Source organism: Taudactylus pleione, unplaced genomic scaffold (genome assembly GCF_031769625.1).
Source record: "Taudactylus pleione unplaced genomic scaffold, aTauple2 ptg000611l, whole genome shotgun sequence".
Classification (NCBI taxonomy): domain Eukaryota; kingdom Metazoa; phylum Chordata; class Amphibia; order Anura; family Myobatrachidae; genus Taudactylus; species Taudactylus pleione.
The window spans coordinates 4028914-4056464 of record NW_028285013.1 but is presented as its reverse complement, the minus strand read 5'-3'; the positions used below and the strand labels follow the sequence as shown (position 1 = coordinate 4056464).

The 27551-nt window shown below is 45.8% G+C and overlaps 1 protein-coding gene across 2 annotated transcripts in view; it reads left to right on the top strand.

Moving 5' to 3' along the window:
- Positions 1 to 23706, top strand: part of ATOH8 (atonal bHLH transcription factor 8) — a 56197-nt gene extending 32491 nt beyond the window's left edge. Inside the window, exon 3 of one of the 2 annotated variants that reach the window (XM_088454288.1) lies at positions 17946 to 23706. In XM_088454288.1, coding sequence (XP_088310414.1) covers positions 17946 to 17951 — 6 coding nt within the window. In that variant the 3' untranslated portion in view covers positions 17952 to 23706. Of the gene's footprint in view, positions 1 to 782; positions 918 to 17945 lie in introns of those variants that run through there. The other variant, XM_088454287.1, reaches the window with a different exon arrangement.
- The last annotated feature ends 3845 nt before the right edge of the window (positions 23707 to 27551 follow it).

The following is a 27551-nucleotide window of genomic DNA, read 5'->3' as shown; positions in this document are numbered from 1 at the left end:
AGCAGTGACTGGGAGGGTACAGTCTGCCATCTTTATTGTCCCTGGGTTTTGTTCCCTGGATAGACATGCTGGCAGTGTGGAGACAAGACATGAAGTATTACATTTAGGCATCCAAACTTCGTAGCCCAATGTGTCATTTATAATTATTTTCTAATATGAATTGATAGTGAAGCGTTATATTTAGCCTTTTTTTTTTTTTTTTCTTCTTTTAGCATTGGTGCTGTTGATTTGGGTTTTTTTTAGCTATTGAGAGTGTTAAACATATCTAGGGCTCAGAAATTCCGCCACCTTTCCCTATGAAAGCAAATGCAATTATACATATTTATCTGTGAGCAGCGTTTTGTTGGTTTGCGACAACTACCTGCTTTGCTGCTTATGTGGGTGTTATGGCCACCTATGTATCAATGTATATTATCCATGTCCTTGTCCTTCATTGTATTGTATTTTACTGTAAGTCACTTTTTGGATATGTACCTTGTAAGGCGCTGCGGAACACTTGTGGCGCCATATAAATAAACGATAATAATAATAATAATAATAACTACCTCAATAGGTAAAACTGGTCCTTGACCATTAATACATAAGAAACATTAGTATTATTTATAAATGTCAAGAAAACTATGTAGGGTAACATATACTAGTGTCTTTTGCAATATATTTTTTCTTAACAGTTCTCTGTTTAGCGTACACATATTACACAGCGCTTCACAGAGAATTCACTTTAGAACCTGCCACACTAGGGTTCATTTTTGTCCAATGACAATTAACCTGTTTTTTTTTAGATTGTGGAAGGAAATTCATGCAAACATGACGAGGACATACAAACTCCACACAGATAGGGACCTGGTTGGCATGGAACCCATGAACCCAGTGCTGTGAGGCATCAAAGCTCACCATTACGCAACAGTGCTGCCCCTGTCAAGAGAAAATAAATACTAGTTAGAAATAAATAAATGTGCAATAGAATTTGATGGTTCCCCATACATAAATGTTAATAATAAAATAGGTAATTTTCTTCCTCTAAATGCTGGGCCTACAGTATGAGTGCAATATAATGCTATCAGGCACTGACCCAGACATAGGGGCTTATATTATGGTCTCACATTTCACAGACTGTTGCTTGTAGGCTACAATAAGTATATAACCAGCTGGGCCTTCCCTCTGTTCTAATACTTGATTTTAATGAATTGTATCCCGTGGACCACATACAGGACGAATACACACATCCAAAATGAAAAAAACTATTTACATTTCTATGCTGCCAACTGACCTTTACTTGTTGTAAGCCTTTAAGGGGTTTGGTCACCTACTCTAATCTGAGGCGGCCATTTTGTGTGCTGTACCAATACTGAGCCAATACGTTTCACATGGGGCATGAGGCACAAATGGGTGTTCCTAGTGAATTGTCAAGCTTCACTGTCCTGAATATTGATTCAGCCCACAAAATGGCTGCCTCCGCTTTATACGTACAAACATGCTGGACTGCCCTGGTTGCCTAGAATTGTGGCTAACATTACTGCAAGAGGGGGGCATAGAAAGTGGAGTGGTAGTTGGGTCATGTTTTGCAAGCGCCTCATGGTTTGCTGAATTAGCTCTTCGGAAACTCACCCTAGCATAAGGTAACCTCCCGCTATTACCCGCAAGTAAAACCTACTTTGCTTCAGCACCTCGGCTTCCAAGACAGCACAATTTACTAATGTTTCATGAGTAGCTGCGTCTAAGGTTATGCCTGGAGACAGAGGTGAAAACATTATCAGCAAAGGACAGCAGAGGTCTGGGCCACACACTCCTGTGACATCCGTGCATTAATTTTAAGTGTGAGGCAAAGCAGGCGACCAATTGCGGATCCACGTGTTGCAAACATCAGCCTGTGGTGCGAGCAGCCAGTCCCAGCGAGAGCTCCACAGAGCAGGATGTCCTGGTCGGGTGGTAGAGCATTAACAGTTTTTCTTCACTTGGCAGTGCCCGCTTGTGGGTACAGTAGTGTAGGTATAAGTGGATAACTGAGCAGTGTAGACAGATGATCTGGTAAGATGGTGACCTTCACCATGGTCTGTAGAAGTGGCCACATGTGGTACTAACGCAACAACGTCTACAGCCCTAAGTGCTAGTTTCCAGCAGTGGTTCTGGTGACTGTTGTGGGGCACATTTTCCTGTCATGGTTTGGGTGCAGTTTTTACCTTAGATGATACGATAAATACCTAATGCACACGGCGTCAGTGACCTCCAGCCCGGCGCCGCAGGGAGGCTCTAAGCCGGACGCCCGCTGAAATTTTATTACCAGCGGGCGCCCGGCTCCTTCCCTGCAGCGCCACGTTAGCCGGAGGCTGGAGTTCTCTTCTGAACTCCAGCTTCCGGCTCTCTCCATGCGCACTACGGGGGATTACTATAGGATTTCCTTCCTTTCAAATCAAGGGGGTAACGTTGGCTTATCTAAATATATTTTGGGGTAAAAGGTAAAAAAGTTCCCTGACCCCTGCTCTACAGTGTGAGCACAAACAGAACTTATGAGGTTTATTTCCTGCTGTAAAATATTTTACAGGGTTTTTATGTAACGTTTGAATGACAACAAAAAAACCCCACAACGAGCAAATATATAGGGGACATACATGGGTATAAGAGAGAAAAGGGGAATTCATCAAGTTACCATACAATTTTAGTAGCTCTTCAGGACGTTTCATTTTTCACGAGTAGCTCACACCCCAGTTAGGTTAGCGACCACTGACCTAGGCTCTTGCACCTACTTTCTAATATCCTCAATACCTTACCCTACACTATTCTTATGGGGTAACAATACTGGACTGCGGAGCCTATGTACCGATCTTCAGTCATGACGATGACTTTTTCTATTAATGCGATTCAGAAAAAAAAAACATACCGGACGGAAGCGGGTAGGGTTAGCTGCGCTGCCGAGTCGTTCCCTCGCCAGTTCACAGCCCAGATTTCACCTTTCAGTTCCAAAAATTGATTAAGAAAAGAAAGATAAAAATCACCTTAAAAAAAACTAAGAATATTTAATTTTTAATTTTTATTTTTTTTTTACAAAATTTGCTTTGTTCAAAGCAGGAATCATTTTTTAAATGATTCTCATCTGTTCTCACCATACCAGAAAACTTATTGTACAGTGATACTTGTCAAACAGGCGTATATACCACCAGCGAAGGTTTAGCGCCGGTGGTGGTCGCCATCGGCAATAGCAATGTTGTTGCCACGGGTGACCCTTCCCTAGGTAAGTTGAAGCGAGCAATAACGCCGACCACTGGCAAAAAACACCCGTATTCACCGACAACAGCTTTTTCATAAACCGACTTGTAATGTTCTGAAGAGGCTGAAAAAAACCCAAAGTGCGCTAAAGGCATATTATAGCTGTACATTTTTTTCTTCACCTTAGGGTACCCCATATTGAGACATATATATATATATATATATATATATATATATAAAAAACTATTGTATATAAATAATGAGGTGCATGCATAAAAATGTGTGTATTTATATGGCGGTGTGATCACTCGCCACAATGCTAACCTCAGATCCTGTAACAGCGGGCGTATATGTATTTTGTGTTTGACCGCAGCTGTTAAGTAAGCTTGCAAGGTTCCATAACTTTTTTTTTTTTCTCTTCTTTTTGTCTTCATGTGTTCTCCCAGGCAGTATGTTGTTATGAGCACAGGGCTAAGCTGAAGCACAGTCTCCCCCCCTCCCCTCTGTCTCTCTGGCAGTCTCAGACTCCAGATGTTCGGAGTGCTAGTTGGGAAGTCCTACTGGCGCCACTTAGGGCAGAGGGCAGGGGAAAGGCACGCGAGCTGGAACCCAAAGCACTCAGTCACTGCAGGATTTGGCACATTCCCCAGTATTTTGCTGGCATGCTCCCCAGCTCTCTCCTGGCCATCTGTTACAAGAAAACACTTTCAGGACCTCATCATCACTCAGGATACAACAGTGAGAGCAGCTGTTTCAGAGGCACCAGAAGAGAAAAAAAAAAAAAGCGCTGCTAAAGGTCTCTTTATGGGAGAGGAAACCAGATTATGAATAACAGCAGAACAGTTGGGGTTTCATGAAACTCGTAGGCTCCAGCTGAGGAATTCGCCGACCACGTGTGCGATCTTTGATATGTCGATGCTTTTAATACGCTGAAACTAGATAATGTGCAGTGGGGGGGGGGAGGGTGAGGGACGCAGGTCGCAAATAACCCACAAAGCAAAGTTGCGCATTTAAAGCGAAAATATGTCCTTGAATGCTTTCCAGGAAACAGATGTGGATGAGATCAAAAACACGGTGGATGTATTCGCTGTGTTTCATGTAAACGCACTTTTTTTTAATGTCCTTTAAATAGCGCCGACATGTTGCGCAGCGCTTAACGTTTTTTTTTCCATCATTCACATCAGTCTGTGCCCCATTGGAGATTATAGACTAAAATGATCTACCACGTGGGCCCACACACAGGGCCTTATTCAGACCCGGTCACAAGCGCTGAGCGCTCGCAACCGGGTCGATGTTTGCCCACTGGGCATGCGCACGTTGAAGCCTGCTCCGATGTGCGCATGCGCGAGACCCTGCTAGCGACAGGCGCTCCGTTGCTATGGGTCTCGCACCAAAGGGGGTGAGCTGTCGATGGTGATTGACAGTTCGCCCCGTTTGGGAGGCGGGCAGGGGGGGTGGCCGGACAAACGAGCAGGAAGCTCCCTGGGGCTTGCGCTTGCCGAGACCCAACCTTAGGGTCTTGTCACAAGCCCCGATGGTCGCGATGGTCTTGACCATCATGACCATCACCCTGGTCGGTCACTAAGCTGTGGGTTTAACCCACAGCTTAGCTAGCGACCAGGAGGCCGCACTAAACAAAAGAAGCGGCCGCCCTCATTCAGAGAGAGCGATCGCTTCTTGCGACCGCCTCTGAATGAGGGCCACAATGGGTTAATTTTGTCAGTAGTTAGTTAATCTACCTGTATTGTGGTGCATGTGAAGAGAGGTGGAGGCGGCCATTTTAATGCTCGCATAACAATGCATGCTCAGTTGGGACACACAGGCATCTCTGATATGAAAGAATTTGCAATAGGCATTGGCGGCTAGCTCCAGCATTTATTAAATTGCGTGTAGCCAGTGGCAGCTCCAGAAGTGGGGCTGCAGCAAAGTCCAAAATTCAAAAAAAGGAGCCACACCAACTGCCAGTGAGCCACGGCTGGCAGTTGGTGTGGCTCCCCTATTGAATTTTGGACTGTGTTGCAGTGGAATGTAGTCGGCATCCCAGCGGTCGAATGCTGGTGCCGGAATCCCGACACCAGTCAGAATTCCGGTACCAGCTTCCCGACGGTAATGCTGGCCATACACTAGTATGACCAGCATAAGATAAGATTCATCTTACGATTTCCCTTGAACTCCCCGGCAGCTCCCTGGCAGTTCCGGCCGCACGACTGACACACGATGTACATACCATATCACGATACGATCGATCTGCAGTTTAGGCAGGAAGGTCACTGAAAGAACACACACTTCTTCAAAATGTCACTGAAATGACGCCGGTCGGAAACACGATGCATCGCATGCACAAATACACGGCACGATCTGCATACGATATGATGGGCTGTGCATCTGATCATATGATACGTTTTAAGAGTGGCTGGAGCGCGCATCGGATCGTATCCTACCAAAAAAAAAAACACGATTTCCACACAATTCATCATACGACTCGTCAAAAATCGGGCAATCGGGCCGAAATCGCACTAGTGTATGGCCAGCGTTAGTATTGAGGTTAGGGGGAGGGTTAGGGGTTAGAGTTAGGCACTAGGCGGAGCAACAAAGAATTGCGGAACACCATGGATATATATGTCAGTAGTTTCTACTGATAGGTAAAGGACATGCATTATTTATCAAAATAAATCTCCAGCATTAGATATTTTCTATTTATTGACAAAAGGTGTGCGCTGTATTTTGCCAGCTCCGCACACCCGAAGGGTCCGTGTGTCTTTAAGTGGTTAAATCAGCCACATTTGTGCGTTGGAGTTATACTCTGAGGGAGAGCGCAAGCATTTCCCTTCTCATGACTTTTTCAAAAAATTCTCATTGTTGTTTTAGATAGTACAGGAAGCTGACCTTGCTGCTTCATACCGAGACATGGTGGGGCTCAGTAATGGAGAATAGTTAAGAAACATGTATGTTACAGAACATGTAGTAAAGATTTTGTTATTTAGCTTTACAGGGTACCTTTTACTTAACGCCTTATGACATATAGCTACAAAATATATGCATAAAGCTGTTCCTATGTGCAGTTTTTAACAAAAAATTTTTCCCCCTCTCACATTATTGCACCACAAGAATACTTGGGCTCTCTCTTGGAATGTCTGGGAAACTCACTTTGTTGAGTCCCCATGCACTGCAGGGAGTGTTACCCACCATCCCGGATAATGTCCTACTAACCCAGTGAAACGCGTTATGAAGCATCATCCCAGCTGCATGATAGCATGCGAGTTGCAGCATTTTGCTGCTTGAGGCTGTGATGATGCAAATTGCATCCGTTTCTACCACACACCAGCTCCCTGGACAAGATCTCGTGGAGTGCAGCAGCAAAAAGTGGGTAAGTCTGATCACAGGAGACATAGTAGCCGTGTCAAGTTATTATTGGCAGCCATTTTGTGGGCTAAAAATACTCATTAGACATCAGCTTATCTTTACAGTAGGAACCAGTGCTTCATAAATAGCGGTCATGAAATGCACCTAGACATGTCATTATTCTCTTGTGAAACGATTAGGAGCTGTACAGCACACAAAATGGTCGCCTCCTCTGGTTTCTGGTTGAATTATTGAGGCGGCACTCTCATGTTGACTGGGAATTTGTCTCACCCTTAGAAGAGCAGAAGGGAGCAAAGGAGTTGGCTTTGATAATGAGATTAAAGGTCCTTGTACCTTAGTGATGTCAGAAATTCCTGGTTAATTGTTAGACAGAATATTGTCTCTGTCCACAAGATGGCAGCTGCTACTGCTGTAGGTGACAGGTACAATCTAAGATGGCGGAACACACTGGGAACACTGGGAACAAGCAAGGCAATGCAACATATTGGCTACCCGACTGCTATTGAAGCGTTAAAGTTACATGTGAGATAGTGTGGTTTCCATGAGGTGCTGCTTCCAATATATGCTTATTAATTCATAATGTCCATGCTATATTTGTACGGTAACTGCAGAAGGATCCCTGAAGGAGCCTCTGACAATTGCGCTCAGAAGGCAAATAGGGTTATTCTTCCTGACCGTAAAAAGGAAGAGAGGTTTCACTTAAGGCCATTACTGGTCTGACAGTGGATTTACGTGCTAGAATGTATCATCCCTCTGTTCCTGACCATGATAAACACTAATCATTTTTATTGAATGTTTTCCTAGATAGCCCGGCTCTTGGTATGCTGGGGTGATAAGGGCTTCATTCCAAAGAAAGTTAATTGGCAGACCTTGTCATGGGACCCGACCTTAAGTTTTATAACACGGTATAAAATCAGGACCAAGATCAGGAGGGTGAAAAGCGGAATGGTCGGGAGGTACAGTATACAGCACTGGTTACGGCACACCAGAGTATCAGCATTTTGTTTTTCGCAGAACCCATAGGACAAAAATTTCCCATTTTTACATTTTTGAAATATTAAATTAAGTTAATTGTTTTTACCAGTCATCCTTGGGCTCAGTTCCGTGGTGCCTGACAGGGCTGCACATCTGTTTATCCACGCATGTTATGACTGGACTAGACTATTACCGGTTTTGCCTATCACATTGACCAGCATGAATAATGTGATTTGGTCCTGGACCACCAACCCAAGTGCAAGGGAACCCAGCTTGGGAACCGCTGGTATACAGTAATAGAGCAGCACAGCTTTACTTACACAGCAGATATTAGTGTCACAAGATTGGAAATTACTAAAATAAAAAAAAACAACTAAAGAGTCACAATAACAGCTCAATGTAAAACTACAGTAATGAGTAGCTATACTAAATGGGGCTGTTGTAAATAGCAACCAAGCAGATTACATTTACTAGTATAGCGTTATAGACTAGGATAATACCATCAGAAGTTGTAAATATACCACAAAGTGCATGTCTCACTGGACAATAATAGGATAACTCGCACAGTGTCAAGTTGAATTCTTGTCTGACATGGTGTTAGCAGGTATTACATGCGGGTGATGACATCACGTCCAGGGGGAGAAACCAGTTCCCATTAGTAATGCACAAGTGTCTCTATCATACAGAAACAACATAACAGACAAAACAATACAAATGAATCATATCTATCATATGCAGCTGACCCATCAAACGCAATAGCTGACAATTGTCCGCGCCCCCTTTCATCTTGAAAAGCTGGTTTGTGAATAATAATATAATTTCATGAAACCTCCCATTGGCTCCAATATTCATGGGACAGTCAAGATTTGTGCATTGGAAGAGTTTTGCAAGGAGTGGGCGGTTCAGGGCGGCACTCGGGCAGATCAGGGCGGCACTCGGGCGGATCGCTGAGTGGGACCTATTATGTTCCTATTTGGCATTTTCAAATGTTGAGAGGTATTCATCATTACCATGTCTAAGGGGCTTGTTTAGCAAATAATGTGGGAGATTTATCAAAGCTTGGAAAGGGATAAAGTGGAGAAAGATAAAGTACCAACCAATCAGCTCCTGTCTGTCATTTTTTTAAACACAGCCTGTAACATGACAGTTAGGAGCTGATTGGTTGGTACTTTATCCCCCTCTACTTTATCTCTTTCCAAGGCTTAGTACATCTACACCATCTCTCTCCACTTAGGGGTCTATTTACTAAGCAGTGTTAGGAGGCAGAGTGAAAAGTGATAAGGTGCCAGCCAATCAGCTCCCAACTGTCATTTTTCAAACACAGCCTGTGAGATGACAGTTGGGAGCTGATTGGCTGGCACCTTATCACTTTTTACTCTGTCTCCTAACACTGCTTAGTAACTAGACCCCTTGATCTGTCTTCATGGTTTGATACATATCCCCTACTATTTGCGAGATATCCCAATAAACGAGTACCCACAAATATTAAGGATCCCTGGGATTTAACATGGGGGGACCGCAGCAAATATCTCCTATAGCTGCTGCCGTCCATCCATTTCCGACAGCAGAAGCAGCAGCAGGCGTCTATGGATGCCGCTAGGCTGTCTGAAGTCCGGCATGCGAAGCGATGACAGCGTAAGCTGCATTAGCCTATGGGCTACATAACTGAGAAATGACCGCCGAACGTGTGTGGTCAACAGACCCCGCTCATGCGCTGAATGGTGCCGGGGTCCCGAAGGAGAATACGATCACTTCTAAGACATTGCAGGGATGACAGGCGCCTTTCGCCGTGTGTGTATTTAATGCATTTAGGCAGTACATAATCTCTAATTGCCGCAGATACCAGCGATAAGAAATTCTAGCTAAAACCCAATAATTGATAAATATGCCCCAAGTGTCTATAAAAACATCCAGCTTAGAGCTCTATTCTATGGGCCTAATTCAGCAGCAGACGCAAATGCAGTCGCCTATGGATCGCAGCTGCTAAAATAGGCTAATGCCTGCCAAAGCAAAGCCGACATAAAGACGCCCAACTGCTGCCTTCTCATACCCGTCCAATGTCGCTCTACTGCATAAATCTCGGCGCCATGGATGCACACCGGCCAGCCACGCAGCATTTACAACAAGTCTGACCAGTTGCAAACACTGCAAGTCCCCTGGCATGCAGAGAGCAAGACGCTGCGTATGACACCGCAGCAGCTAATTTATGCACGCCCATGAAACGGCGTTCAAGCGGACAGACACACCTGCGTTTTTACGACCCCCCCCCCCCCGTCACCACCACGAAATGCTGACAGTCTGTCACTCACCTTGCGATGGATTCCTATGTGCGTCCATATTCGCAATGCGATCGCTGTGTTCCCGCAGTGCGGCTTATACGCATGCGCGATGGCAAACAATCGCTCGATCTGCATCCGTGATGGCCATTGCGTACGCTGCTGAATCAGGAAGGGTCGTAAGGAGGACGGTGCGGCTGGTGCCTCCGTACAGGGTGGAATCCTCCACGTTCAACGGCGGCAAACTGCCCGGCTCCGGAGGTCTGCACTGCTGCGGCTCCACCCACCCCCTGACTGTATTGGTTTGCACTCAGGGGAAGGGGGAGAGGCGGTAGTGCAGCACAGGGCGCGCTGCCGCTCTGATGCGGCGCTGGAATCAGGCCCTTGTCTCCGGCTGCTCAAAGTTTTCTACGTCTACATGCTGTCGGCCTATTCCCACATTTTCTGTAATAATCACAAAGCCGTTCTTCCTGATTTTTACCCTATTAGTACACAATAATCGCAAGCTATTTACTTCTCTAAGCACAAGCATCCTAAACCTATGGAGAAGAGCCCGCCGGACAGTTTAGATGGGTAAATGTCAGCCCGATACATTGTGTAACCTGTCATATAAATATTTAGATATACATGGCGCAAGATCAGTAGAGAAGTTTCATTTTTTTCATGTCTCTGAAGGAATAACATTGTAAGCTTTTAATCCATGTGCTTCTCAGGAAAAACAAGCAGCGCCGTTACAACAAATAAGGGGATTTATAAGACACTTGATCAAAGATAGAGTTGTGTTAAACAGCTGCTTGAGCTAATGGAGGGAGAGATTGGAACAATTAAAGGGGCAGCGCACAGCGGTCTAAAGGTGCATACACACGCAACGATTTTGTAACCAACGATTTTCTTTCAGATTTTCCCTTGAAAAAATGAACGATTTTTTGAAGTGTAATGAATGATTTTGTGAACGATGAATGAATAATGTCTCTTCCCTTAATGAAAATCGTCATGTTAGACAGTCTGAAATAGACGATGAACGATAACTACAAACTACGGGCCTGATTCAGACCCGCTCACGAGCGCTGAGCGCTTGCAAGCGGGTCGATGTTGGCCAAGTGCGCATGCGCACGACGGAGGCGGGTCCGTCATGCGCATGCGCGAGACCCGAATAACGACGGCCAAGCCATCGCTATGGGTCTCGCACCAAAGGGGGCGTGCTGTTGATGGTGGTCACTAGTGATGTCAGTGGGAGTGCTTTTGGCTCTGATAGAGCAAAAAGCACTCCAGGGCTTGCGGCAACAAGACCCTACTGCAAGGGTCTTGTCGCAAGACCGATGGTCGCGATGGTCTTGACCATCGCGACCATCAACCTGGCCACTCGCTATAGCTGTGGGTGGTCACCCACTGCTATGTGAGCGGCCTGGAGGCCGCTCCAAAAAAACAAACAAAAACGCACTGATTCAGAGCGAGCGTCTGTCTCTGTATCAGGCCCTCTGTACTGAGCTTGGCCTGGCCAACCTATTGCTCTCCAGCCGTTGTGAAACTACAAGTCCCAGCATACCCTCCCACTGATCAGCTGGTAAAGCATGTTGGGACCTGTAGTTTCACAACAACTGGAGAGCCACAGGTTGGCCAGGCCTGTACTAAGCCTTGGGGAGAGATAAAGTGGATGGAGACAAAGGACCAACCAATCAGCTACTAACTGTCATTTTTCAAAGGTGGATCAGAGGCGGGGTTAATGCAGATCACAGCTGGGGCTTATTTTGTCCCAGTTTTGTCTTCATAAATGTTGGGAGTTATTTCATAGCGTAAAAAAACATATGACCGTCTCGCACACGTCTCCATCTGATCCGAAAGACTGATTGGAAACATTTTTGCTCTTGAGGCTTTCCACAGCGCTTTTACATGAGAGGGAATCATTAATTATTAACCCAAATTGTTTATGAGGTAAAGCTGATATGAATGTGTAAATTATATCGCTATAGATATTTATAGATTAGTAGATCACAGTGTGATCTCTGTGCAGAGGGGGGAGGACTGATTTGGGGATTTATAGTAAGTGCTAAAAATATTTTCCAGAAAAAAAAGCACTTTTTTTAGAGTGTTCACAGCCTGAAGCAGAGGTAAGCAACCTGCAGATTCTCCGCAGTAACAGCAGCTGGTAAGAATCGCCCTGGAGCCTCTTTCGTCTCCTGTAAACAGCTGCCTGTACGCAAAACAGTTGCAGCTGTCCACAAATTGGCACTATTGAGAAAAATTGTCACCGCGATCGTGTTCACAATCCAAATATTACACAACGCCCTCACTCCCAGGCTGATGCTTCTACAGACACTGCACAAAGAAAGCGGTAAACACAGACGAATAACAGAACTACGCACACAGGACCTGTACATGGAAGGAACTACGCACACAGGACCTGTACATGGAAGGAACCACGCACACAGGACCTGTACATGGAAGGAACCACGCACACAGGACCTGTACATGGAAGGAACTACGCACACAGGACCTGTACATGGAAGGAACTACGCACACAGGACAAGTACATGGAAGGAACTACGCACACGGGACAAGTACATGGAAGGAACCACGCACACAGGACCTGTACATGGAAGGAACTACGCACACAGGACCAGTACATGGAAGGAACTACGCACACAGGACCTGTACATGGAAGGAACTACGCACACAGGACCTGTACATGGAAGGAACTACGCACACAGGACCTGTACATGGAAGGAACTACGCACACAGGACCTGTACATGGAAGGAACTACGCACACAGGACAAGTACATGGAAGGAACCACGCACACAGGACCTGTACATGGAAGGAACTACGCACACAGGACCTGTACATGAAAGGAGCTACGCACACGGGACCAGTACATGGAAGGAACTACGCACACGGGACCTGTACATGGAAGGAACTACGCACACTGGACCTGTACATGGAAGAAGCTACGCACACAGGACCAGTACATGGAAGGAACTACGCACACGGGACCTGTCGATGGAAGGAACTACGCACACGGGACCAGTACATGGAAGGAACTACGCACACGGGACCTGTACATGGAAGGAACTACGCACAAGGGACCTGTAGATGGAAGGAACTACGCACACGGGACCTGTAGATGGAAGGAACTACGCACACGGGACCAGTACATGGAAGGAACTACGCACACGGGACCAGTACATGGAAGGAACTACGCACACGGGACCTGTACATGGAAGGAACTACGCACACAGGACCTGTACATGGAAGGAACTACGCACACAGGACCAGTACATGGAAGGAACTACGCACACAGGACCAGTACATGGAAGGAACTACGCACACAGGACCAGTACATGGAAGGAACTACGCACACAGGACCAGTACATGGAAGGAACTACGCACACAGGACCTGTACATGGAAGGAACTATGCACACAGGACCAGTACATGGAAGGAACTACGCACACAGGACCTGTACATGGAAGGAACTACGCACACAGGACAAGTACATGGAAGGAACTACGCACACAGGACAAGTACATGGAAGGAACTGTGCACACAGGACCTGTACATGGAAGGAACTGTGCACACAGGACCAGTACATGGAAGGAACTACGCACAGAGGACCTGTACATGGAAGGAACTACGCACACAGGACCTGTACATGGAAGGAACTGTGCACACAGGACCAGTACATGGAAGGAACTACGCACACAGGACCTGTACATGGAAGGAACTATGCACACAGGACCATTACATGGAAGGAACTATGCACACAGGACCAGTACATGGAAGGAACTACGCACACAGGACCTGTACATGGAAGGAACTAAGTACACAGGACCAGTACATGGAAGGAACTACGCACACAGGACCAGTACATGGAAGGAACTACGCACACAGGACCTGTACATGGAAGGAACTACGCACACAGGACCTGTACATGGAAGGAACTACGTACACAGGACCTGTACATGGAAGGAACTGCGCACACAGGACCAGTACATGGAAGGAACTACGCACAGAGGACCTATACATGGAAGGAACTACGCACACAGGACTTGTACATGGAAGGAACTATGCACACAGGACCATTACATGGAAGGAACTACACACACAGGACCAGTACATGGAAGGAAAACACCAGCAAGATCTGCAAGCAGAGAGTGATGCTGTTTGTAGATCTATAATGTCACATGCTCCATGACACAACCTTATATGCTACATCGGTATGAATTCAGAATGTCGGCAGAATGACAATAGTGGCTGAATGTCGACCTGACATAAGGCCGACATTGTGAATGTTGACAGCTGATTTCTTTTAATGATCGGAGGCAGTGAAGTAATTGGCCTCCAGGCGCCAGCTGTCAGGGGGGCACTAGGGAACAGGAGGAATACAAAGGGGCACACAAATAATTCCAACCGCTGCCTGCACCCTGCTGATCTCTACAGTGGCACAGGTGGTTATAGTTGGATCTTTCTGTGGAGTCCGGGGAGCACTCTCTTGTCTTCAGGCACCACTGGCGGCAGCTGCTGCAATAAAGTTTTGTTTTGTTTATTGCGAGGTGCAATAAACAAAAAAACTTTATTGCACCAACCCGCCAGTGGTGTCTGAATATTTGCAATGCGGTGTGTGTGACATCATGACATCATGCTGCAGCACTGAAAGTCAGTGGAGTCATGGCACAAAGAGGAGCTTGCACAGCCAAAAGACCCAGGAGAAGGTAAGCCGCAGGGGTGCGGGTGTGGAAGCTGGAGACACAACGGGGCCAGCTGGAGAGACACAGGGGGAGCTGGAGAGACACGGGGGGGCTGTCTGGAGAGAAAGAAGAAGGGCTGGCTGGAGAGACACTGGGGGATGGAGACAGAAGGGGGCAGGCTGTAGAGATACTAGGGGGATTTTTGGAGAGACACAGGGATTGGCTGAAGAGACACTGGGGGGCTGGAGAGACATAAGGGTGGCGGCTGATGAGACAATAGGCAGCTGGCTAGAGAGACAGATGGGGCTGCCGGAGATACAGAAGGAGTCTGGCTGGAGCTGGAGAAACACTGGGGGGCTCGAGCAAGCCGAAGCCATCTGGGTGCCTGGCATGATTTTATGCCCCTTGGTAGGGTGTGTGGGTTTTGGATTAGGCTGTGGTTAGGGGGGGTTGGGCTGGTAGCTATTTTCCAGGCATTTTATGCAGGGCTGCGACAGCCGACGCGGGTCTTTGGAGAGGTGAGTATTAGAGAATATAGGTGCAGGGTGTGCGGTGCAGGCCCCCCATGGACCCTACACACATTATAGATATGCCCCTACAGTACACAGTGCCAGTTTGGAGCCCAAGCCACAACTGGCATGAAGGGGTTTTTAGAAGTTGAGATGTTGCCCATAGCAACCAATCAGATTCTAGCTATGCTCTTGTAGAAGGTGATAGTTAAATGTTATGGGCAACATCTCCACTTCTAAAAACTCTCACTTTAGTAAATATACCCCCTTAGAATAGAAATTGCGTGGAACATTGATAAACAGGGAGACATTTACAGGGACAAATCTGTAAAACCTGGGACATTCCCTGGGACTTATTCCGGCGTCATTGTCTTTTATGATAAGTTGGGCCACATTGTCCAGTGGGCAGGTAAAAATTAGCTGGATGTTATATTAATTTAGTGCTTACTTTTAGTTTTATTTTACCATTGTTCCTACTAACAGTACTTGCTATAGGATATTGCAAATTGCATTTTGTATTGGGGGAGTGTATATAGGATCAGGGTGAGGGGCTAATAAGTAATTTGGAAATTCTGGGGCTACTCGTTCCTGCACCACTGTCTGGCCCTTTACTCACCTTATAACAGTGTGTGATCAGTTTGAGTTTCTATTCCTGGTTTTTGTCTGACTCATGAGATTGACATTGACTAGGTGATACTTTTTTTGCACACGGTGGAACTGTAACTATAAAATGATGTTTTAATAAACGACAGTTACAGTATACGGTGACACGGAACATCTGTTAAACCTTTAAATTACTGCTATGTAGACAGACCATGAAAGTGTATTTAAAAAAAATAGCTCTGCTGTATGAACAGCTGTAGTAGACAGCGCCACCTGCTGATACTAGAAGGTAATACGCTTTAAGGTTATAGAAGACCTTTTAGGGTTTACATGTATTCCAAGCTCAGAGCTTACTTCTCGGACCGTCGGCTCTCAGCAGGGGACGGTGAGACGGTGTCCTCCATGCACACACAGGGAGCGCCTGAGACTAGCAGGCATTGATATTAGATTTCAGACTTCTTGCTTTATGGGCAGAATCTTTGCTCATTTGATCGGGGCCCCCAGGGTTCTGTTAGAGTGGTATAGAAAGTGGGACACCAGTGTCCGAAGCAGTGGGAACGTTGGCAACGTCAAAACAAAGTCTTCTTATCGGGTCTTTATAAACGTGGTGGTCTTTGCTCATTGAAAAGTTGCGAAGAAAAAAATAATCTAAATTTACTAAATAACTAAACTCACCCCGCAGTGGTATTTTCATATAACGGATATGGAAGCACATAATATATTATTCAGTCTTACTCTGGTATTACAGTACATCTTTGTTTAAAAGTAAAGTGTGATGGAGTATTACCCCCCCCCCTCTATTAGCAAACTGCAAAAATGAAAAACAAAAAGTACATTTTAAAACCAATTACCAAACAGATGATAATGGCGCAGAAAGCAAAAATTGCAACGAAAAATGTCCTTTTATATATGTACGGTGCTAATGCTCGCAGTGGGAATCAGCCCATGGCTAATCTATAGATCTATCTGTAAGTATGATTAGCAGAGTCTGCCACCGTCTAACTAGATTTGTGTTTTGATTTATTACAGTTTAATTTTAGTGCATTCTTTCCCCGTCATATATTTGTATCCAGCTCTTTACACAATAAAGGGAATATTTATCAAGCTATTGTTTCATAAAATTATGTAGAAACTGCAGTTTCTGCATAATTTTATGTATCGCTCCTATGTACTAATAGCACAATCCATGAGTTTTCACAGAAATCTCCAGCAAAGTGCTCATTAGCCCTGCAGATCGCAGTCCCTATTGTTATTACTGGGGAGTACGCCCTCAGCCCTGTGTACCAAACTCCAAATAGCTTTTCGGAGTTTGGCCCTAGTAGTTTACACCATCTTTAAGCCTATGGAAACTTAAGCTGAGTACACACTTAGGCCCTGATTCAGAGCCGGACGCTCTGACCAGAGCGCTCGCTCTGAATCAGGGCCCACCTCCATTAATATGGAGCGTCCTCCTGGACGCTCGTATAGCTGTGGGTCACCACCCACAGCATATACGAGCGTGCAAAATGATGGTCGACAATCGGAACTGCGAGTAAAAGCCTGCGGTTGGGTTTTTCAACCGCAAGGCCAGGAGTGATTTTGGCTCTATCAGAGCCAAAATCACTCCCACTGACATCGCTAGTGATGTCAGTGGGGCCGGCTTCAGACGGTAGGCGTTCCCTTGGGAACGCCTCCATCTGGCAGCCACCCCCCCGGCATGCCCACCAAAGGGGGCGTGCTGTCAGTCACCATCGACAGCACGCCCCCTTTGATGAGACACTCCGAGCGAAGGAAAGTCCTTCTCTCGTCGGGTCTCGCGCATGCCTACGACGGAGCTCCCTCCGTCGTGCGCATGCGCAGTGGGGACCATCGACCCACTTGCGAGCGGACAGCCGCTCGCGAGTGGGTCTGAATGACCCCCTTAGATGACGGTGGCCGACCCGCCGTCCTATCTGACGATTGGTAAGTGCATACACTTTTACCAATTGTCGGCCCGACGTGTCGTGCCTGACGTCACAACTGGGTGGGCATTGACACGTGCCCGTCCAGTTGAGCTGTCAGTCACCAGCGGCCTCTGCAGCAAGTGTGCGGGCGGTCAGCTGACGCAGTGATTACGAGCCGTTAAGCAAATAAACCCCTTTGTTATGAAAGTTGTGTTATACATTTCCCTTCCGTAACAACATATTTGCTGGGCCATTAAGCTCACTATCTAATATCAGTTATTGGGACATGGGGCTACAGAATTGATATTTGACATAAATATACTGTAGGTCGCTGGACTTTACCGCTCACTCCACCCACAGTCCAGGTGCCGGAGTAATCTGCACACATAACCTTCTGTTTCTCTTCCTAGGAGTAATATGTGGTAACGTCTGGCCTCGCATAGGCCCTTCCAAGGAGGTTCCCCTCTTCCTGGCAAAAGTTGGATGGTAAATCCTGAAGACAGTTTCTGGCAGAGACTATTCGAAAAGACATCAGGACATAGATCTTTCTAACACAAACTGGAGAGAGAGAGAGAAAAAACTGCCTTTCAGCTTTTTACAGTGCAATTTATTTACCAGTACATCCTCTGGTAGACTGGGATATTTTCACGCCACTTCATTGCACAGACAGATTTATTTTCTTGCTCTTGTGCCAAAGATCTAGCGAAGCTTTGTGTCATTTTATTGTCTTAATTCATGATTTTTTTTTATTTTTTTTTCCTGGTCCATGGAAGCCAAGACACAACTCCACGGAATATCGTATTTATTGCAACCCGATATGACGGAACGTATTTAAAGGGCCCCTGATGTTTGATTTCAAAGTGGCTTTAGTCTCATGTCATGAATGGCCCCAGGCTGGGGAAGTGACCTTATATAAACTTCAGTGCAGGATCTACACCTCTCTCTGTGCCAATGGGAAACTGAGATGGGACTTTCCGTATTTTACTGGCTTTGCTGGTGTTGCCAGTGAAGAGCACTAATAACTGATATGGTATAAAGGCATTTTGTCATGCCCCGTGTACAGTAGATCTCACCCAACAGATTACCCAGATGAGATGTTTAGATGCTTATATAAAATGTTTTTCAATGGTTGACAACTTCACAACAGGATTAATGGTTTTGCTGCGGTTAGATTTTATCGCCACTGAAGAATGCTAAAAATGGTGTTTCCTATTAAAATTAATCAAACAGCGGCAGCAGCAGCAAGGTTTATCACAGTCTCGCTAAAGCCGATTTCGGGTAGAAATGCTATTTCACATATCAAGAGTCATTCCAGTAAGTTATGGTACCTACAGTAGTGAATATTCATTTAAAAAAAAATTCCAGTGACGAAAGTTGTAAATGAATTGGGGTATATTGAAACTTGAAGCCCAGGAGCTATATTTATACCTTGGTAAGAAGTGGTCACTGTCTCTTATAACCTTGTTACGCCACCACAAATCCCTGGTCACGGCTCGGTGTAAAAGGGCCATCCCGCTAGCTACCTGGGTTGGTCCCAGAAGGACCCGTGCTACAGGGCAGTGTGAACGGGTAACCCGAGTCATCCGACCTGGGTCCCATTCCCTGCATAGGGAGAGCCGCATTCCCTATGTCATCTCCCATCGGCAGCAGAGGTAAGTCCTGGCAATACCCTGGGTCCAGCCTAAAGTATAAACGGGGTTCAAGCTGTGACGCGGCTTGAAACCCTTGTTCGGTGTCCCGGACTGGACCCAGGATTTAGGTGTAAAAGGAGTATATCTGAGTGTAAGCTGCTGCAGTACGATACCCCTAATAGAAGTACAGTATGACTGCTCCTATAACTGATACTGAGACACCAGAAAGTGATAACAAAACGCAAAGGTTTTATTCTGACAACCAAATGAAAGTACAGTACATTCTATGCCTATCAAATGGGAAATACATAACCAACTTCTGGATCTTCCACCCTTATCTCGTCATACCAACAGTCCCCAGCTCCCAGCTTTGTCAGGTTGGCGGAGAAGTCTTAGGGTGACGGTTCTCCTGGCAGGTAGGAGAGGCCATATCACAGGCAGGTAACTGCAATAAGAGAACTGTACCTGGGAATTGGTAGTAGGGATGTTGTAATTGCATCTGCAATATATAGTGTTTGGTACAGGTGTGATTATATTTTGACGACATTCATCATTACCGACGTGAGAATGTCAACATGGTCATAATGTCGATAAGCCTGGCATGTCAACAATAATCACTGATGAAAATGTTGACTAGAATGTCGATAAAATGTCCCTGGTGGTCTAGTGGTGACTTACCTGGCACGGTGGGTCCAGCGACTCTAGCTGTGTTTTCTGGGTCCGACGGAGACATCCTGATGACTTCCAGATGATCCTGTGCAGCTTCCGGTGGTGAGCATTGCAAATCCTAACCCTCCTCCTAATGCCTAATCCTAACCTCCCCTCCCATAGCCTAACCATAACCTCCCCTTCCTCTTCCTGTAGTGCCTTACACTAACCCTCCTATAACCTAAACCTCCCCTCCCACATACTAACACTCCAATGCAGCAGCCTACTGTAATCCTGACCTCCCCTCCCATATCCTAACCATAATCTCCCCTCCCATAGCCTAACCATAACCTCCCCTCCCGTAGCCTAACCATAACCTCCCCTCCCGTAGCCTAACCCTTGCCCTAACCCTCCCCTCCCCTAGAACCAACCACTGCCGCAGCTTATTGTAACCCTAACCTCCCCTCCCATAGCCATAGCCTCCCCTACTGCCTTACTCTAACCATCCCATAGAATAACCCTCCCCCTACTGCCTTACTCTAACCCTCCCAAAGTCTAACCCTCCCCTCCCATAGACTATCCCTCCCCTCCCATAGCATATCCCTCCCCCTACTGCCTTACCCTAAACCTCCCATAGCCTAACCCTCTCCTCCCATAGACTAGCCCTCCATTGCCACAACCTACTGTAATCCTAAACTCCCCTCCTATAGTCTAATCCCAACCCTCCTCCTAGTGCCTAACCCTAAACCTTACCCCCATAGACAAACCCGAACCTCCCATACTGTAGCCTAACCCAGCCTCTACCCCAGTTGACTATCGACATTTCACAACTGTAGACATTGTGACATTATGATTACATCCCATACAGACTTAATTTATTTAAATCAAGAATTAAATTATCCTTTACAGTTAGACCAAACATGATATGTACATGTCACATAGAATGAAATTAAATAGTAACTCCACCCATAGCTGAATCATCCTCTAAAAGCTACTGAATGTCTCAACATAAGCAAAACAGTCAGCTACAAACTGCTTGGTTTCAAGAATGTTTCCAGAAGGCTTAATGTGCCCAACAAACCAATGCAATCTTACAATACAGACAAATACTTTCCAAATTTCCCTTTGTTAATTAAGTTCCATTTGTGCCATAGATCATACATCATGCCAAAAAGAGAGTTCCTGTTGATCCATGACATCAGAGCAGTTCCAAATATTATGTCTTCCTTCTTATGGTGGCAGATAGACATGCTTAGGATGGAATGAGCAGGGTCTGCACTACCATAAGGCAATCCCAGGTGGTTGCCTGGGGTGCCTAAATCTCTGAATGGGCTCAATCCAAGTAACCGCGAGTCCCCTTGCGTCAGGAGTGAGTGTGGCTGCACGCAGCGCTTACGGTGCCGCCAGAGTCGCAGACTGTTGTTTGCAGCCCCATAGGGCTACGTACAAAAATATGCGAGCCCAGGGTGAGATTGGGTGGCAAAGGAGTGCTGTTGCCAGTGTTTTTATGCCATTCCAACAGCAACTCGCCCCCTTCACGGATAATTGGTTTGACCCCATTGAGTGTCATAATGTGACACAATGTCAGTCAACCAGTGTGCCAGCCACTACACCTCCATGCCAGTGTTACACTGCGAGGATGGCGCCTGGCTATTATGTCACTGCCGAGTGCCACACTCCCAGACTGAGAGGCAGAGGATGACTCACTTGCTTCACACCATCTAGCCAAGGCAAAGTCATTGGGGGCGGAGACGCAAAGCCCAAGGGGAATGAGGGAGGGGGCACCTCATCCGAGTGGGAGGAGCCACCTACCATGCATCCAGGGCTTGCGCTAGCCCTGTGAATGAGTTCTATGTACTAATATAGTGTGCATTAACCCATACAGACCAATCAGAAATAAGCTGTGTCAATCCATCACAAGTGCTACAATGACGTATTAGGTGCTATTGATAAGAGCATTTTTGCAAACCCCCATAGCTCAGAATAACTCGCAAGGCGGCCGCATCTGTAGCTGCACTGTTTGCCTGAAAGCAGATGCAGATCTCAGTCTGCATTCAGAGTCATCTGCATCTTTGCGGCTGGACCCCCCCCACCCCCACATCAGCCGTCATCGCTATCAGCGCGCATTTCCCCCAGCCCTATCCTGGGTGTGACAGATCCGCCTGGAATCGCTGGATCTTTGCATACGCCTACCTCTGAATAAGTTGCAATTCCATCTCCAAGCCCCCAACATACCCAAACTAATGCTAAGTGCGAACGTCCCAGTGTCGTCCAGTTACAATCATTTAACTGGCTGAATTCCGCACTACTCTGAATAGCGCTGAAGATCCACCTAAAGGGGTCTATTTACTAAGCCTTGGAAGGAGATGAAGTGGGCGGAGATAAAGTACCAACCAATCAGCTCCTAACTGCCATGACACAGGCTGTGTTTGAAAAGTGACAGCAAGGAGCTGATTGGTTGGTACTTTGGGGTCTATTTACTAGGCCTTGGATGGAGATAAAGTGAACGGAGATAAAGTCCCAAGCAATCAGCTCCTAACGGCCATGTCACAGGCTGTGTTTGAAAAAATGACAGGAGCTGATTGGTTGGGAGTTTATCTCAGTCCACTTTGTCGCCATCTAAGGCTTAGTAAATAGATCCCTTTAGGCGTATATGTCCGCCCCAGATGGCCTTGGGTGCATGCGAAGGGCGAAAAAGGCAGATGCATGAGACCGTGACTCGATGTGTTCATCTATGTGTATATCTGAAATGGAAATAATAAGCACTGTCCTGTCCAGTTCTAGCCATGGAAGGGCCGGCATACATTCACATTCATGGGAAGAACAGCATTATGGGCAATGACTGCATTTCAGCAGAGATTCTACTGGAGTTAGGTGTATATGAAATGTAATCCGTACTGTACCGTATATGCGGATTTCATGCCTGGATCTGTCTTCTTCCCAGGGCTGCAGGGTTCTATTTTAGAACTAGATTATATGGATTAAATCATAACAAGTGCTGCTGAATTCATCGTAGTCACTGTTACATATAATTCCAAAAAATTCAGAGAAAATGTTTGTGTGTATTTTAGCTACTCAGCCAGTAAGCTAAGCTTGTGCCCATAATGTAGGTTAAGCACTTTATAGAGCAGTAAAGCACTCTGTAATGACATTGATATCAATCACTGCGATATGAGTACAAAATCATTTTGACATTTCTGTATAGAGCTGTTTCAGAGAGGAACCGACATCGGGGATAAAACTATCCAGCAACTCCGCCATTCCTGTGATACTGTACTTCCCAGGACCTGGTCAATGGTTAGCTTACCTGATGGACGGGGCGGGAGGAGTTTAGAATTCAAGAGCTCTGACACCTTAGTGTTTTCTTGAAACTAGAGCACTTAGCTGGCCAACTGGCCAATCACAGCTCTTGACACAAGTGGTAGAGCACAGAAATTCCGAATTCTCCCCCAGCAGAAACCACCACCAGGGGGCGACTTTCTCACAAATAGTGGTATAGCTGGACACACATAGCGGCATTGCTGGCACCGTCACCGATGTTTCGGCTACTCGGGGGAGGGAGGCATGAGTACAGAAGAATAATTTGAGTTCTGAGTGGACATTTTAGTTCAAAGTATCATCTTTCTCATAATAAGCCATGTAAAATACACAGGAATGAGTTATCTATTGTGTAAGATGTCACTTAGCCAAGATCCTTAATTACTGTTATGTGGCGAATGATAACTACACCATCAATTAGAAGTAAAAGTACAAAAAAAAATCAATAATGAAGCTGAATATCATATATATATTTTTTGCATACAAAAGCCATCTTATCATCCTTTGATTGCAGCCATTATATATTTATCATTATATCAACTATTTATTGTAACTGTATTTTCAAAATAATACACAGCCAAACGTTTTTTTTTGTTAATTTGCAATAAAAATGTTTTCAGACTGGTCTTATTTCATGGTCTTGTTTTCTTGTACGGTGCTCATCAAGGTTAATGTAAGTGGGCAGAGGCGTAACCCAGGCAGCATAACGTGCGCATGTGGACGAATGCAGTGGGGTCTCCAGGGGTCGGGGAGGGGGTGTTTGTAGGATTGGGGAGATTAGTTTCACAGCTGTAAAAGTTGGATCTATGTTACCAACAATTAAGGGTATTTGGAGTGACGTGAATGACAGAGTGGGGGGGGATATTTTGTAGGGGCTTCTGGCACCGCTGCTGGGTTGGTAAATAAAAGAAACAGATCAAGCATGGAGAAAGTGACATAGAAAGTTACATTAGAGACGTAGAGAGTCACTGGTGCAACATTTTCAAATATTTTTTTTTCAAACATGTTACAAGGTTTTTATAACTGGTAAAGTATCCACACAAAGGGGGAGATGTATAAACGGCGACATCGCCGTTGCGGTACATCCCCGCCGACTTCGCGTACATACCGCGGTTCATTACCGCGGTATGTACCAAGGATTTCGCAAAGGACAGCTCTCTCGATGAGAGCTGTCCTTTGCGATGCTGCCGGGCAGAGGGACTTCCGGGTTGAACTCCCAGAAGTCCTTCTGCGCATGCGCAGAAGGCCGCGGGGGCTCATGGGAGGGATCCGATCGGATCCCTCCCAGTCCCGAGCGTCGCGCAAAGAAGCCCATAGGCTTCTATTGGGTAACGCCGCCTGAAGGTGGCGTTACCTAGCGACATGAAGCAGCAGAATGCAGCGCATTCTGCTGCTTAATACATACGGGGAATGCGCTAAACCCCCCGAAAACTGCATTTTCGGGGGGTTTACCGCATTTTGCCGTTAATACATCTCCCCCAAAGTCATAAAACTGGGTACACACTATATGATTTTGCCCTACGATACTAACAACTAGACTGATCACGACCTGCCGCAAAGATCCTAAAAACGGCTGATATACAACGTACACACTGCACAAGTATCGTTTAGTTCCAAATGATCCTCTTAATTCCAGATTGCCTCGTCGGCAGACATCGGGCAGATCTCCAGACACACTGCACTTTCCGAATGCAGCCAAAATGACGGGACCGACATCGTGTGTGCAGCACACGCTATGTCGGAAGCCGATCCGACGGGTTTTCGTTTGCATACACACCAAACAATTATCGGTCTGACTTGCCCGATGTAGACAAATCGGCCCACAAGTCATATTGTGTGTACCCAGATTTAGTCTAGGCACGCTCCTGGCACTGGTGAGGGACACATTTATATTATCTACATAGTTCTGTGGCATATTCAGCTTAGCCTCCGTCACCTGCCCATCCGGCCTCAGATCAGAGGGCACAATAAGAAGCCCCAATTCACAGAAGAGGGGGGTGGTCCAGCCTTTGGTAAGGGCTGACCATGCCTATGTGTAACTGGACTACCCACTGCAATAAATACTCTTAAATCGCAATAATAACTCATTTTTTCTATTAGCCACCAGACTATTGGAAATCCTCCAGTTTGTATGAGAACGTGATTCTGCTTAATGGGGAAATTTTTGGGACAACCGGAAAACCCCCTACATGAGCCCAAAATTTGTATATATATATATATATATATATATATATTATAAGTGCAGAGTGCCGGTCTGTCTAGCCATTATATATATATATATTGTATATATATAAATATATATATATATATATATATACAGTGCCTTGCAAAAGTATTCACCCCCCTTGGCTTTTTACCTTTTTTGTTACATTACAACCTGTAATTTTTTTATTTTCTTTTTAATCTGAATTTTATGTGATGGATCTGCACAAAATAGTCTAATTTGGTGAAGTGAATTGAGAAAAATATATATAAAAAAGAATCTTTATAAATTAAATTCTGAAAATTGGCATTTGCATATGTAATCACCCCCTTTGCTATGAAGCCCCTCAAAAGTTTTGGTGCAACCAATTACCTTCAGAAGTCACATAATTAGTGAAATGAAGTCCAACTGTGTGAAATCTAAGTGTCACATGATCTGTCAGTATAAACACACCTTTTCTGAAAAGCCCCAGAGGCTGCAACACACTAAGCAAGAGGTATCACACCATGAAGACCAAGGAGCTCTCCAAACAAGTCAGGGACAAAGTTGTTGAGAAGTACAATTCTGGGTTGGGTTATAAAACAATATCCAAATCTTTGATTATCCCCCGGAGCACCATCAAATCCATAATCATCAAATGGAAAGAACGTTACCACAGCAAACCAGCCAAGAGAGGGCCACCCACCAAAACTCACAGCCCGGGCAAGGAGGCAGCACAGAGACCAAAGGTAACCCTGAAGGAGCTGAAGAGTTCCACAGCAGAGACTGGTGTATCTGTGCATGTGACCACAATAAGCCCTACACTCCATAGAGCTGGGCTTTATGGAAGAGTGGCCAGAAAAAAGCCATTACTTAGTGATAGAAATAAGAAGACATGATTTGAGTTTGCCAAAAGGCATGTGTCACGAATGGTGCTTGAGAATTACCTGACTCAGGTGTTGAAGTGGATGCAGCGGAGACCGGCTTGACTGGAACCATGGTTGAGGTAAATAGCTCTATTTGCGAAGGAATTGTATAGCAGTGAGAAATGCCTTTGGTGATAAATGACAAGAACAGGAAACTTGTAACGTTGGAGTGGAACTAGTAGAAGACTTGGAAGAACCGGACCGGGACCGGCAGGAAGACTTGCTGAGTTGAACTGGTGAACTTGGTACTTGACTCTGGACTGGAATAACGAGATGTTCAGGCACAGAATGCCATCAGGGGAAGATATACATACCCTGGGTCTGGCAGCAATTGGTGGATATGGACAGTTGGTCTGGCAGTAGCATTCTGAGTGGCGGAAGGCACAACATGCAGAGGGAGTATTCATCTTAACAGCACTGAGAATCAGAACCACACCTGCGATTCCAATCAAGACTAGCAATGCTCACAGACAGAGGAGAGCCCAGGTGAACAATCAGTGTGGAAGGGAATGCATACAGAAAAGTGATGCAGCCAGCATGATCAGAGAAGATCCTCCAGGCAAATTGCACACACAGATCCATGGAGCAGTTGGCAGAGGTAAGTCTCAAGGCAAAAGGTAAAAAACTAGCCAGGGTTGTGACAGCATGTAGGTGACTCCCCAAATGTATGGAGGAAGGTGCTCTGGTCAGATGAGACTAAAATTGAACTTTTCGGCCACCAAGGAAAACGCTATGTCTGGCGCAAACCCAACACATCCCATCACCCCAAGAACACCATCCCCACAGTGAAACATGGTCGTGGCAGCATCATGCTATGGGGATGTTTTTCAGCAGCAGGGACTGGGAAACTGATTTGAGTCAAGGGAAAGATATTCTTGAGCAAAACCTGTTTCAGTCTGCCTGTGATTTGAGAGTGGGACGGAGGTTAACCTTCCAGCAGGACAATGACCCGAAGCATACTGCTAATGCAACACTTGAGTGGTTTAAGAGGAAACATTTAAATGTGTTGGAATGGCCTAGTCAAAGCCCAGATCTCAATCCAATTGAGAATTTGTGGTCAGACATGAAGACTACTGTTCACAAGCGGAAACCATCCAACAGAGCTGGAGCAGTTTTGCCTTGAGGAATGAGCAAAAATTCCAGGGGCAAGATGTGGCAAGCTCATAGAGACTTATCCAAAGCGTCTTGCAGCTGTAATTGCCGCAAAAGGTGGCTCAACAAAGTACTGACTTTAAGGGGGTGAATATTTATGCACGCTGAAGTTTCCTGTTATATTGTCCTAAATGTTGTTTGATTCACAATATAAAAAAA